Here is a 14,700-nt window from a genome sequence, read left to right as displayed (position 1 = left end):
AAACAACACAAGAATTTAAAAGCAAATTAGATAAGGCAAGATACAGAGACGGGACACCATGAGTGTAACTCCCCTTCCCGTAAAATACAACTAGGTAAATACACACACGACTTACTAAATTGGGATAAGAGAAATACAAGAGGACATGGAAGGAAGCTCAATAAGGACAGTTATAGAAGAGACCTGAAAAGAACAGCTTTCCCCATAGAGTGGTGGATGTATGGAACATACTAGAGGAAACAATAGCGTGTGCAAAAAGAATACATGAATTTAAGAGCATATTAGACATGGTGAGATACAGAGACAGAAAACCATGAGCATAGCTCCCCTTCCTGTAAGATACAACTAGGTAAATATAACTAGGTAATTGCAAACATATGCACACAAGGTGTGGAATGTTATATGAACTTCTTTGCAGATGATGCAAAAATACTAAAGAAAGTAAGTACAGAGGAAGATTGTAAATCACTACAAAAAGACCTAGATAAAATCTGGAAATGGAGTCAAAAGTGGGAAGTGAACTTTAACATCAAGAAATGTAGTATAATGGAGTTTGGAAAAAGTAAAAATAGAATATCAAGGAATTATAAAATTGGTGAAGTCAAAAAAGTGAGCTTGGAAAAGGACCTAGCAGTAATTATCAGCAAAGACATGTCACCAGACAAACAAATCAATGAAATAGTCAGAGAAACCTTCAACTTACTAAGTTTGATGAAAGTGGCTTCTGACTATTTGGATGAGGAAATGGTAAAGAAAACATTAGTTACACTGATAAGACCAAGATGAGTATGCTGTGACACTATGGACACCCAATACTAAAAAGAATATAAAGAAATTAGAAAGAATACAAAGAGCAATGACAAAGATGGCACCAACACTCCAAATTGACATATGAATAATGTCCAAATTGGAACTACCAACTCTGGAACAAAGAAGAGAAAGAGGCAATCTACTGACTATTTATAGAAATATGAAAGGAATGTAAGTCCTAGATAGAGATGATTTATTGAAGTGGGACAAGGGAAAACAAGAGGACATGACAAGAAACTCAAAAAGGATAGTTATAGAAGAGATCTGAAAAAGAATAGCTTCCCACACAGAGTGGTGGATATCTGGAATAAGTTAGATAAGGCAACAGTGTGTGCAAATACTATTCAAGAATTTAAGAACAAACTTGATGCTGAAAGATGCAAAGATGGGTCACAACACATCCCAGATGAAATCCCACCTTTACCTCAAATCAGTCACTCTCTCCATTTCTGATTCTAATACAAGATACTAATGGATAAGTTTAATCACATTTGGATAAGAAGAAATAAAATAGAAAAAAAAAAGTTAATGAAATTGCGACAAAAATGACAAGTGGATGGATATTTTGGGCCAGGTTCAGAGACCGAAGGCCGGTCCAACAGGGCTGCACTTTCATATGAATGTAAGATGTTTAAAAGCAGCAACGACTGCAACAGCACTGTAGGAGAGAGGCCAAACGCAGAGTATGGGATCCAATGTATTTAATGTTTTGCCCAGCAGGTTATTTCTGAAGAAGCCCTGTTGGGCAAAACATTAAATACATTGGATCCCATACTCTGCATTTGGCCTCTCTCCTACAATGTAAGATGTTGATGGGATTTGAAGATGGGGAGCAAAGAGATGTCTTACTCTGGAGCCCATCTCAAAGGTCCAACCCAGGAGTATCTCTATCATAGATCTATTACAATTCTCATACATATAAGCTGTTCTCAATCTGTTGTCCACAGACACCCATAATAATAGGAGTTGTAATAATAATGGTTGAAAAAGTGTAGACCTAAGATACAGTTTGCTCACAAGGTCTGGGAACAGTTCGGACATTCCCGTAAGGTGACAGCACTTACCACGTGGGGTCACTGAGGACGTCCTTGCCATCGAAGCTATAGATGCGCGGCTTCTGCAGGAAGAAGCCACCAGACCCAGAGAAGACGTCCCTCCAAGCGTTAAAGAGCACCTCACCCTAATTGGGAAAAAAAAAGTGAAATAGAAATATCAGAGGCTCTTTTCCATTAAAACTGCCACACATTCGGAAAATCAATGGGTCAGGTCAATAATTCAGAACAGGTTATGAATATCATTCTCACTTTCCTAATTTTGTTTCAGAACTACACGAGTGTTCGACTGAAAACAAAGTCAGCTTTGATTTTTGTGTTTTATAGTATATTTCTACCGTGGCAAGATGTGTACAAGAAAACTTATTCCTATTCTGTAAATTCAATTTTTAGCACATTAGTACTGAAAAGTGAATTCCATTTTACGACCTCAGACATATCTAATTTGTCTATTCATCTACTTTCTCTTTTCTTTTATTCATTCATTTATCTATTTACTGTACTCATTCAGTTCTTCCTCTATTAATCCAGAAAGGCTCTAGAGAGAGTTTCAGGTCAATTCTACCCACCTTGCTGTTGACGACGGGCAGCCCTCGGTCAGAGTAGCGGACAATAGAGTCGAGGTTTTGGACTCTGGAGGTAAGGAAGGCACGGAAAGTTCCGCGAAGACCCGCACGTCGTGCCTGCCGGTAACATGAGTAGTCGGCTCCCCGGACGCCATGCATATCACCAAGGTAGGGCTCATTCAATGCCACCAGTCGCAGCTGCAGAACCAACACCAAAAGCTTAATTAGTTGGTAGGAATGGAATATTCCAAAAGCAATAACCAACACTGCTATCCTTCGAGACATTAATTATCATACTGAGGAGGAGTCAAAGTGGTGGTGGGGTAAAGATTTAAGGAAGGTAGCAGAGTGGAGGGATTGTAGAAGTTAAAAGTGACCAGGATTCCTTTTAAACTGGGAATTAGTCTCCGATCATAAAAGAATGCCAAGTGACTTGGTCCACTGGGATGATGCTGAAGTTCCTAAAATATTGACTGCATAAAATTTCTGGTTAATGCTTTATGTAAGGCCGGTGAGTAGGGGAACTGGAGAAAGAAGGAAATTTCATAAAGAGGAGGATAAGGACAAGGAAGAAGAGGACGAACATGAAGCTGAAGAGCTAGTTCGATTCTAGAGGAGGGTCAGTTCATGCAACATGACCTCCCAGCCAAACAGACACATTTCTTGCTGCAAGTCACTGATTTATCACTTCTTATTTAGGGATTAAGCTATTTTCTTCCTACTGCAAACATAGCATTGTCTCTTCTCTCCCTCTCCACCTAATCCATAAACATGGCAATGAAAAAACATACACCTGGAGCATTTTATATATATATATATATATATATATATATATATATATATATATACATACATACACACACACACACATACACATTATATTTATATATTTATGTTTTGGAAAGAAACCAAGAGAGAAAGAGGAGGTGAATTAAGTAGAGAAGAAAAAGTAAAAGGTGCAGATGGAAAGATATTAATGGAGGAAACAGCAGTAAGGAGAAGATGGGTAGAGTATTTTAGGGAGTTGCTAAATGTGAAGGAGGACAGGGAGGGAAAGGTAGTTGCAGTGGAAAGTACTAAGAAGATGACAGTGATGAGTGAGTAAAATTAAAGAGAAATAAGGAAAGATGAGGTGAAAGCAGTTGCTAAAATGATGAGAGCAGGTAAGGTACTTGGGTAGGGTGGGTGTCATGCAGTGTTTATCTAAAAAAGGGAGGTACAGTGTTGGAGGACTGGCTGGTGAGGTTGTTTAATGTTTGTTTAAAAGAGGGTAGAGTGCCGGAGGACTGGATGTATAGTATGTATATATGCATGTATAGTTCCACTTTACAAGGGAAAGGGGGACAAGTGTGAGTGTAGTAGTTTCAGAGGGATTAGTTTGTTGAGTGTAGTTGGGAAAGCTTATGGAAGGGTCTTGATTGAGAGGATTAGGAGAGGAACAGAGGGAGTAAATGGTGAGGAACAGTGTAGGATTAGGACAGGTAGGGGTTGTATGGATCATATTTTTGTGGTAAGGCAGATATGTGAGAAAGCTTTAGGAAAAGGTAAAGATGTTTTTTAGGCCTTTATGGATTTGGAAAAGGCTTATGACAGGGTAGACAGGAAGGCACTGTGGGAGGTATTACAGATATATGGGATAGGAGGAAAGCTGTTAAGAGCAGTCAAGAGTTTTTACGAGAATAGTAGAGCATGTGTTAGATTCAGAAATGGAGAGAGTGAGTGGTTTGAGGTAGAGGGATGTGTTATGTCGCCTTGGCTATTCAATTTATACATGGATGGGGTGGAGCGAGAGGTAAACACAAGGGTAATGGGTTGGGGATTGGAGATGGTTAAAGAAAATGGAGAAAAGTGGGAGATAAGCCAGTTGTTTTTGCTGATGACACTGCACTTGTAGCAGGATCAGAGGAGGAATTAAGGAAGTTAGTGACAGAGCTTGGGAAGGTGTGTGAAAGAAGGAAGTTGAAGAGGTGCTGCAGATATATGGGATAGGAAGAAAGGTGTTAAAGGCAGTCAAGACTTTTTAATAGAATAGTAGAGCTTGTGTTAGAATCAGAAATGGAGAGAGTGAGTGGTGTGAGGTAAAGGTGGAACTTTGCCAGGGATGTATTATGTCGCCTTGGCTGTTCAATTTATACATGGATGGGGTGGTGTGAGAGGTTGAGAGGTAAATATAAGGGTAATGGGTTGGGGATTGGAGATGGTTAAAGAAAATGGAGAAAAGTAGGAGATAAGTCAGTTATTGTTTACTGATGACACTGCACTTATAGGAGGATCAGAGGAAGGATTGAGAAATTTAGTGACAGAGTTTGGGAAGGTGTGCAAAAGAAGAAAGTTGAAGATAAATGTGGGTAAAAGTAAGGTGATGAGATGTACAAAGGGAGAAAGTGGCAGCAGACTGAAAGTGAGTATTAAGGGGAGAGACTGGAGAAAGTGGATAGTTTTAGATACTTGGGTGTGAATGTGGCAGGAAAGGGAGGAGTGGAAATGAAGGTAGAAATTAGATTGAGAGAAGCAAGTAAATGCCTTGGGGGATTAAAAAGTGTAATGAGAAATAGACATTTGGGAATGGATATTAAGAGGAGATTGTATAAAGGATTGTGCCAACAGCACTGTATGGGGCAGAAACATGAAACATAAGAGAAGAGGAGTTTGAATGTGTTGAGATGAGGTGCCTGAGAAGTATGATAAGGGTTACTAGACTGGATAGAGTGAGAAATGAGGAGGTGAGGAGGAGAATGGGGGTGGAAAGGGAGTTGGAAGATAGGGTTGATGAAGGAGTATTGGGATGGTTTGGACAAATGGAAAGAATGCAAGAAGAAAGATTAGTAAAAGAGGTGTGGAAGGCAGAGGTGGAAGGAGTGAACATGAGGGGTCAGCCAAGAATGAGATGGATGGATGGGATAAATGGGGCATTAGGAAAAAGGGGAATGTCTGTTGAGGAAGGAAGGGAGAGGATAGGGATGAGTGGAGAAGGGTTGTGTATGGTTGATGCTGTGATGCATGGGAGTAGGGGGGGGATGGGATGAGGGAGTACTTGTGAATAATGTTTTGATGCAGCCCATAGAGATTTCTCCCCATCTCTTTTTTTCTGCATGAAGGGACAGAGAGGAGGGTCACAGATTAAATGAAGTGGCCTTGCTGTGGATGTGCTGTGTCTTCCTACATTGCTTCTGGCCCAGGGCAGTGGGTGAGATGCAGGGATGACCTGTCATCTAGGAGGAGCCAAGATAAGAGGGAAGGCGGGGGGTGAATGGGAGTAGAGTATGTGGGGATGAAATGGGAGGGAGTGGATTTTTTGCCTTTGTCTTTTGGATATCTCCCTTGTAAAGGGGAAATAGCCATTGGTATATTATATGCATGTACAGGGTGTTTGGGATAAATTTGATACTTTTTCAGAAAAGAAAGAAAAATGTCATATCTTGTCCAAAATTTGATGTATTCTCAAAATTCTAAGTGCATCTCTTAGAGGATCTTTTGCCAAATACAGCTCACTCAAAGGAGCCACCCTGAACCTCCACCATGGCCTCCAGGCAGGACCTGAACCTGCAGCACATGGCCTTCATGGTGTCCTTCGAGAGACACCTGAACACCAGTTTGATCCTGGCAATCAGCTCGTCCTTGGTGTTGCAGGCAGTATGATTGGTGTCTTTTTCAACTGTGCCCCACACATAATAGTCCATGGGGTTGCAATCAGGTGAGTTGGGGGACCAGATGTTGGGACTGGTGAAGTTGTAGAAGTTCTCAGACAGCCAATTCTGGTTTTTCCCGGAGGTGTGACACAGAGCCGAGTCCTGCTGCCACATGTATGGTCTTCCTGCAGCTACCCTCTCCACCCAGCACTTGACAACAGTGGACAGCAACTCAATATAGCGATTTGAAGTGTGTCCGAGTCCCTCTTCAAAGATGTGCAATGGCATGACATGGCCTTCATTGGAAACACACCCAAAGACCATCACAGTTTGAGGGAACTTGGTATTCATGAAGCACGGGACTTTGTGCGGACTGTAGGCTAGCCACCTGTTGTTCTGTACTTTGTGCAACTGGTCCTGGCAGAAGTTCCAGAGCATCCCTGGCTCGACTGGGTGTTTGACCTTTTTGAGAGTTTTTTGACTCTCATAAGGCAGTTCTCTTGAGCCTTGGCAGTGAGTAGTTGGCCCTTGCACCTCTTGTATGAGGAGTAGCAAAGATCCTTGTTCAGTGCTTTCTTCATAGTCACCACTCTGACACCCATCTCTCTTGCCAATGTTGGCATTGCCTTGCCTGGACCTTGATGCACCTTTTTTTGCAGCTTCTTGATGAATTTTGTTGTGGAGGCAGAATCAGAACACCTGCTATGATCCTTCCTGCTAGCCACTGCTTCCATATCTCCATCGCAATTCTCCAGCTCACATCTCATGGCCTTTACGGTATTCAAGGAGCACTGAGCTGCAGCTAAGATTTCCGAATGTTTTAATCTGGCGTGAATCATCATGATGCAGGTCACTCTCTTCCAATATTCCAGTGCTTTACAGTCGTCCATGCTCTCTAGTTCTCACACCCACCAATAGTACACAGAATCTACTATCTGTTGTACTTTACCACTATTAAATCCTTCAGATGGTTCTGAAATGACAGAAGATAATTTTTTTTTATCAAATTTATCCTGAACACTCTGTATGTTGTTTATTTGTTCAAAATCTTGAGTTAGTTGATTTAATCTTTTGAAATTCACTTGCAATTGCATTATTTGGTGCTATGGAAAACAATCCTGTGGAATATGCCCCCTGGAACCCCCCAAAAAGCCTTGTCTGGTTAAGGCCATGTTTTCTTTTTCATTCAATCAGTGGGTGTACTTGTGACCAGAATGGAACTCAGCCAATGGTACTCTTGTTTTGACCAAGTCTGTCCCTAAGCTGAATGAAATCATTGACATTAGCCAAAATAAAATACACAACATATGCCACCATGTCAAGGGTGATAAACATTAAAAGAAAAGATCTAGACATGTTGACGTACAAAAAAAGAGACGAATGTCAAGAACTAGAGGTGTGAGTGAGGGAGATGGTGCGCTAAGTGGTTCTTAAACTTTTACTTAATATTCATTTAATTTTTTGTCACATTACCTCTGGATTTGAGCTAATATCCATTCTGAAATGTCATACTTAAATTCTCTGGATGAAACCTAAATACAAATGTGAATCTTAGTTCCCTTGGTATTTTGTTTATGTAGTGCTTAGCTACCACAGAGAAAATAAGTTGGGATTGTTTTTTTCTGGAAATTCCATTTTGATATCAACTGGTGGTATTGAGACAGTCTAACTCCCACAGCAGAAAATCTTAAAATCTTGTGGGGTATCAAAAGTGACCAGTGAGGAGGATCACAGATACTCATATTGAGAAACAAACAAGTTTCTGATGAAATTATGTGGGATCAATACTTACCATGTGCGGGTATCCCCACTGGGTGCAGTGCAAATAGACAGATGCACAGGTTAGTGCAGGAATGTGCAATGTGTGGGATTGGCTGTGACATGTCTACCACTCTGGTGTCTCTCTCATTCCATTCATGCATACATGCAAATCAAAAGGCCTTTACCCCCATGTGGGGCTGAGTCAAAGCATATATCCACCCTCCATGCATCTCACACCCATCTGGAACCCATCCAGTGGTCCTTAAGGATGAAGTGTTATTCCTGACTCTTGCTTAACGGGTTGGGTCAGAAGCAATGTGGTGGGACATAATTACACATTTATGCTGAGAAATGAGGCAGCAGAGCAGTTTGGCAGATACCATTGTATATTCAGTACTAGTAAATGTAGTCTTTGTGATATTTCATATCTCTAAACGACTTTAATGTCAATAATATCCTTACACAAGAAGGTCCAACTCTGATACCTACCTTAGGGCCATCAACACCATTTAGAAGGGAGTCGGCCTTGAGGGCTGGTGGGTGCAAGGACGGTGATGATGTGGTTGAGGGCAAAGGTGTGTTTGTAGGTAGATGAACCACGCTGCCAAGCTGAAATGGGTGGAATGTCAGATTTGTCATTCTACAGTAAATGTGAATGCACTGTACACAAAGGTCCCCCTATAGTGTATCAATTACTATTGAACCTTTTCATGCATGACCTCCCTCTCTGAACCCAGAATTCGACATCAAAGCTCTCACTTATGAAGATGATCTAACTGTAGCACAACACCAAAAATACAAGACAGCAGCCACGATGATATGAATATTGCAGATGCAGAAAAAGTCGGGAAATACATGTGTATCTAAAATCATCTGACTACCTCTATTTGGTGCAGTGGTCCTTGCTCTGTCAGGATCAGACAGTCAATTGGAGAGCAGAATAAAATTTTACAAAGTACTCTCCAGGCATCGGTAGACATATGTAAACATCAATTCATAAATACATACACACTGAAAGATACAGCAACTTCTGTATTCATTATCTTGTTCTTGATATTTTCTACTTTATGAAGTGCAGACGTATCTGAAGAGCTTTGACATACTTCTGCTAAAAGGCATAATGAAATATAGTAGAGCAATTGTCTTTGTATTCATGTTTCACACACTATGAATATGTGTGCAAAGAGATGGCATGGCAGTGTGATGACGAAGAACATGAAGACCTCAGCTAACACCTCATGGAAGAATCAGGCCTCATTTTCACCATCGAAATAGTATCAATGGTTCCCTTCCTTTCAGATGTTTTTAGATACAAAAGTAGTGTCTATGTCAAGGCAACCAACAATGGGCCCTACTTAAATGGACAGACTGAGTGCCCCATAAGATATAAAAAGTCAACGATTAATGCCTACATCATGAAGGCACTCATCCACTATCAAGACTGGACATCTGTTTACCATGAACTAGAATGGACCTCCTAAGTTCTCATAAACAATGTTTTCCATAATTACTTTGTAGAGAGCACTATAAAAGAAGTTGACTGTTGGTACCATGGGGATAATTCCTACACTGATGGGAAAAAAAACAAACATGAAATAGACACAAATACAATTTTTTTTTTTTTTTTTTTTTTTTTCAATAAGAACCACATGACATTATTGGTTCCTCTGGATCTCTGTTAATGAAGATGATAAGTTTCTCCTTTCGATCCACATTTGATAATTATACTAAATGTGACAAACATCAACCGCTTTCCAGCAGTGGGAGTAACTCAGTTTTGTCCATATTATATGGACAAGTAGGTACAAAACCAATGGTATAAAACATGCTAGCTATTTCAAAGCAATATGTACAAAGGTTCTGACAAATATATATCCTATATTTTTTTTAACATGAATTATTTTGTTTCAGTAATTGAATAAGTCTAATTTCTTAGCTCAAATAAATTTTTATCACTGATCCATGCCACTTAAGAAAAAAAAAAAAAGGAAGGTATGGATAATGAAAAAGGGTAAGTTCTCTTGATGTAGAAACTGTAGTAGAAGCTTGACCCCATTTACCACCACCATTTCATTTAGTCATCACTTGTGTGGCCTTTTCCCACGCAAACTTACCGCCACATATTGCCAACCCGCCTGCACTCGGACAAGCAGCGTCTCCTCGTCCATGATGAAGGCCAGTGTCCCCACAGGTGACATCTCACTCATCTGTAATGACAGCCAGAGAGTAATTAGTATTTTGATGGTGAAAACCAGTTCTTCTATTCTTTGAAACAATATTGTGCTGAAGACTCATAGAGGTGGGAGAAAAGAGATGTAAAGAGGGCAGAAACAGAACTGTAAGACTACAGAAAATCAAAGAACTTGACTTTCTTTTCTTGAGTGGATTTTAATCTCTGAACATAAGAGAACATTGGGTGACTCTGATCTGTGGGGATGATATTGAAGTCCCTAAAATAATGACTACATAAAACTTATGTAGTTAATATTCCATGTGGGCCATTATAACAATACTGTAGAGCACTTCCAAGACCTGATTGCTATACACTGACTGTTTCTCAGGGAAGGTTTCAATAAATTCCACACAATTGCTTTACTGATATTCTTATATATATGTATATATATATATATATATATACAGTATAAGCTCTTTCAACCGGCACGAGTGGGACCAAAGACGTGCCGGAAAGGGGAAATCCCGGTTACGAGAAGGAATATTAAAAAATACATTTATTGCCTTTATTCATAGAGTACTTGAATAAAATTCATTCAATGGCTTCACTTTTGTTGTTTATTTACCAGTACAGACGCTCCTCTACTTACGTTCATTCGTTTTACGTTTTTTCGATTTTACGTTTGAACTGATTGTAAAAAAAAAAATATATATATTTTTTAGTGAATTTTTTAGTTAGCGCGCTCTCCGTAGTACGGGACTTTCAAACGATACTTACGCATGACGCTGCGTCCATTTACATGGCTCAAACGACTGACTGAACGTGCCTTGCCTCCTTCTCCTTCCCCTCCTCATTCTCCTCTACCATCTCACTTTATGTTGCTTGAATTTAATTTATTTTAAATTAATGTTATTATTTTACAATGTTATGTTTATAATTAATGATTCAGGGGTGTTTGATAAGATACGGTAATAGCATTTATGGATGTATAGTACAGTATGAACGGTCATACATTACTGGAACGTACAGTAACAACTTACGTTCATTTTCACGTTACGTTCGGCCGTTCGAAACGTAACTAAAACGTAAGTTGAGAAGCGTCTGTATATTCATATTTATCTTTATTTATTTTCATGAAATCACGTATGTCTCTTTGTTTAGAATGTTTATCTCTCTGCATTAAAAATTTATTTTGAAGACAGTGAAGAGACATCACGTCGTGAGTCCCCATGTAGGTGCACTGCTCCGCAAACTTGATAAATGTTGCCAATCCTTTAGCGGCATCCTTCCACGTTACTCTTGGCTCTGGGTCATCTTCCTCTTCACTATCAGCCTCTGTTTCCTTACCATGCTTCTCCTCAATCACTGCCTGAATGATTTCGTCGTCAGTTAGTGTGGGGGTGATAGCTTCGTCATTGTCGACCTCCATCCACTCCTGAAGAGCTTCATCAGTGACGCTAAGCTTAGCACTACCACGCATATCCTTCAACTCAGCCATCACTGCCTTCCTTTGCTGTCGGTATGTGTTTGTGTGTTGAGAGAGTTGCTAATAGACAGTCGCACGCTTAACATCAGGCGTCTTATTATAGTGGGCACTGGGCCTGACGGAGCGGCGGGATTTGTGGGAGATGGCGGGAAAGATGCGCGCTACCTCTGGTGGCGGCGGGAGTGGCGCGGGAATTTTAAATTTTATTTTTTCGAATTTTTACATTTTTATACAAAATGGTTATTTCCTCGTGAATAATATGCCAGTTACAAGAAGGAGCAGGATACGAGAATAACGGATAAAAGAGCCTTTACTGTATATATATATATATATATATATATATATATATCCAAACCATCCCAATACTCTTTCATCAGCCCTATCTACCATCCCCTTTTCCACCCCAGGTCTCCTCCTCACCTCCTCATTTCTCACTCTATCCAACTTTGTAGCCCCCTACCATACTTCTCAGACATTTCATCTCAAACACATTTAGACTTTTCCTCCCTGCCTCTCTTAAATTCCAGGTCTCTGCCCCGTACAGTGCTGAAGACATCATCGCACCTTCATGTAGTGGGGGTGATTGTGCTGACAGTACTGACTGCCTTTTTATGCAGTCAATATTTTAGAGATTCTATTGATATAATCACATATATTGTGCAACTGGAGACTAATCTTCACTCAATAAAGAATGTTGGTCACTTTTCTCTTCTACTTTCTATTCTGCTACTTTCACCATTTCACTCCCACTAGGTGGGAAGTGAGAAACCCATGAGAGGACAAGGCCCTGTCAGTTGCAGCAAGCAGCTTTTTTTTTTTTTTTTTTTTTTTTTTTTTTCTAGGTAGGCCCATGTGTGGGTAGCCTCTTCACTTGGCCAGGGCTGTTGGGAATCTGTACAAGAAGCATGCAGCAGGTCCCGGGTTTTGAACTCAAGACCAATAACTGTGACATGGTATCCAACACTAGGCTACTGCTACTACCCATCTCTCTTACCACCTCCCCAACTCTACCTATTTGATGTGATATAGTCTCCATGGATTGGATATTGTGAATATTGGGTAGTGTGAATAGTCTTCATGGATTGGATATTGTGAACATTGGATATTGTGAAAAATCTCCATGGATTGGATATTGTGAACAAAATGCTAGTCTGCCATGATAAAGAACATACTATAGTTATGCTCCTTATCCAGGTGATGCTGCAAAGATATACTGGGACAAACATGACCCTTGTAATAAAGATAATTTCAATGCAAGGCCTGCAACAACTCACCTTCAACATTGACTGACGGTCAGGGAAAGTGACAGCACCAGGGACGATGTTGTTCGATGGTCGGGACTCACCATTGCCAGGAGGGCCGGGTGGTCCTGGTGGGCCTGGGGGACCTGCAGAAGGTTACACAAGTAGTAAGCAGATAAGGCGACAATGAACGAGTAGAAAATATATAATAGTACACTTGCCATCCAGCACCCTCTCACCACACGTAAACACACGTGTGCACGCACACACACACACACTTTCAACGAACGGACGGCTTGACGAACGCTCTGAAGAAAAGTGCAGATTGTGGATACCAACGCAAAGAGAAGTGCCTTTTTGTATTTGCAGGGGGGGGGGAAATTGCTCGTGAGGCAGTAGGTAAGTAGGAAAAGAGGAGAAGGGGAGGGATTGCTGGGGAAATGGAAGGAAATGAGGATGTGGAGGACTTGGCCCAGGCAGACGGGCGTAAGGTCAACATGAAACGACCACCGGATGACGAAATGGCAAATAAAAATGTAAGGATTAGAAGTATAGAGAGGAGAAATACAGTAGAAAGTGACGAGAATATGTTCCAGGGATTTAAAGAGGGTGGGGGGGACACAACCCCCCCCCCCGACTGATAAGACTAGAGGAGAGAGTTGATAAGGTGATCGAGGACTTGGAACGTAAGTTAGGTAAGGTAGACTCCATCTTCCAGAGAATTGAAAGATTGGAACAACTAGAGAAGGCTAACAGAAACTTAACTGAAGAAGTAGAGGACCTAAAAAGACAGTTAGGAAATGTAAAGGAGGAGAATGAGAAATTGAAGAAGAATAGTAATGAAAACAGTGAGAAAATAGCTACAGAAGCTAAAAATTGGAGAATAACTCAAGAAGGGAATAAGGTTTCATTCACTGACATAGTCAAACAGCAATTGAAAGAACATAATGAAGACTCAGTTATTAAAGTGATGAGACAGAAGGAGAATATAGTAAGAGAATTAGCTGACAAAAAGAAATGTATAATTATATTAGGAATGGAAGAGAAACATAACCCAGATAGAACCGCAAGAATCAAGGAGGAAAATGAAAGGGTAAGCAGTTTATTAAAATTAGTCCAGGAAGATGAACCAGAAATTATAAAGGAAATTGAGGAAAAATTCAGACTCGGAAAATATAGTACAGATAAGACCAGACCAATTAAGATTAAATTCAGGTCACAAACAACGGCAGAGAAAATTCTATCCAAGACAGGGAAACTAGCAACAAATGATCAATATAAAAAGGTATGGATAAAAAGAGAAATGAATAAGGAGGAAAGAGAGGCAGAAAAGCAGAAAAGAATTGAAGCTAAGGCAAAAAACGAGGAAAGAACGGAGTCAGAGAAAGAGAGATTCTATTGGAGAGTAGTGAACATGAAAATAAAGCAGTTCGACATACTAAAGAAAAACATAAGGGAAACAGAGAACACAATGGAAGTGGCAGAAAACTAAGAGTGTCTTACACAAATATAGATGGATTGATAACAGGATTGAATGAACTGAATGATTATTTGAAAGAAAAAGAACCGGACATAATGGGAATTGTAGAAACAAAATTAAAAGGCCCACTACCACCCAACAGTGTAGGACATGATACATACAATTATTGGATTAGAAACAGAGAGAAAAAACAAGGGGGTGGAGTTATGTTCCTGACAAAGAAGGATATAAACGTGAAAGGTGTCATATATGGAAAGAATACAGTAGAGATGATTATGATAGAAGTGGAAGACCGAGATAAGAAGAGCAGAAAATTTGTGATCAATTATGTGCCTCCGAAAACAGCCTCATGGGAGGAGAGTGAACATAAAAGTATGTTAGAGGACACAAAGATAGCATTAACTAAAATAATGGAAGACGGAGGAAGAATAGTTATGATGGGCGACTTTAATTGCAAAGAAATCTGCTGGGAAGAAATGACAGTAAAGAGTGGTGATGACTC

General features: G+C 40.1%; 1 protein-coding gene across 6 annotated transcripts in view; it reads right to left on the bottom strand.

Annotated features, from left to right (window-relative positions):
• The window catches only part of LOC143038861 (uncharacterized), a 603,232-nt gene that overhangs the window by 1,669 nt on the left and 586,863 nt on the right, over positions 1–14,700 (bottom strand). For all 6 annotated transcript variants that reach the window (XM_076208495.1, XM_076208497.1, XM_076208499.1 and 3 more), the window contains 5 exons: positions 12,752–12,864; positions 9,933–10,025; positions 8,308–8,427; positions 2,432–2,626; positions 1,875–1,990 (listed from right to left, as the gene is read on the bottom strand). In XM_076208495.1, the coding sequence (XP_076064610.1) occupies positions 1,875–1,990; positions 2,432–2,626; positions 8,308–8,427; positions 9,933–10,025; positions 12,752–12,864 (637 nt within the window). The remainder of the gene's footprint in view (positions 1–1,874; positions 1,991–2,431; positions 2,627–8,307; positions 8,428–9,932; positions 10,026–12,751; positions 12,865–14,700) is intronic.

The sequence above is a fragment of the Oratosquilla oratoria genome, chromosome 25, assembly GCF_046742065.1.
Source record: "Oratosquilla oratoria isolate Oo_2021 chromosome 25, ASM4674206v1, whole genome shotgun sequence".
In the NCBI taxonomy this organism is placed as follows: Eukaryota; Metazoa; Arthropoda; class Malacostraca; order Stomatopoda; family Squillidae; genus Oratosquilla; species Oratosquilla oratoria.
The sequence above is the reverse complement of the archived record's forward strand: the minus strand, read 5'-3'. Positions and strand labels throughout refer to the sequence as shown.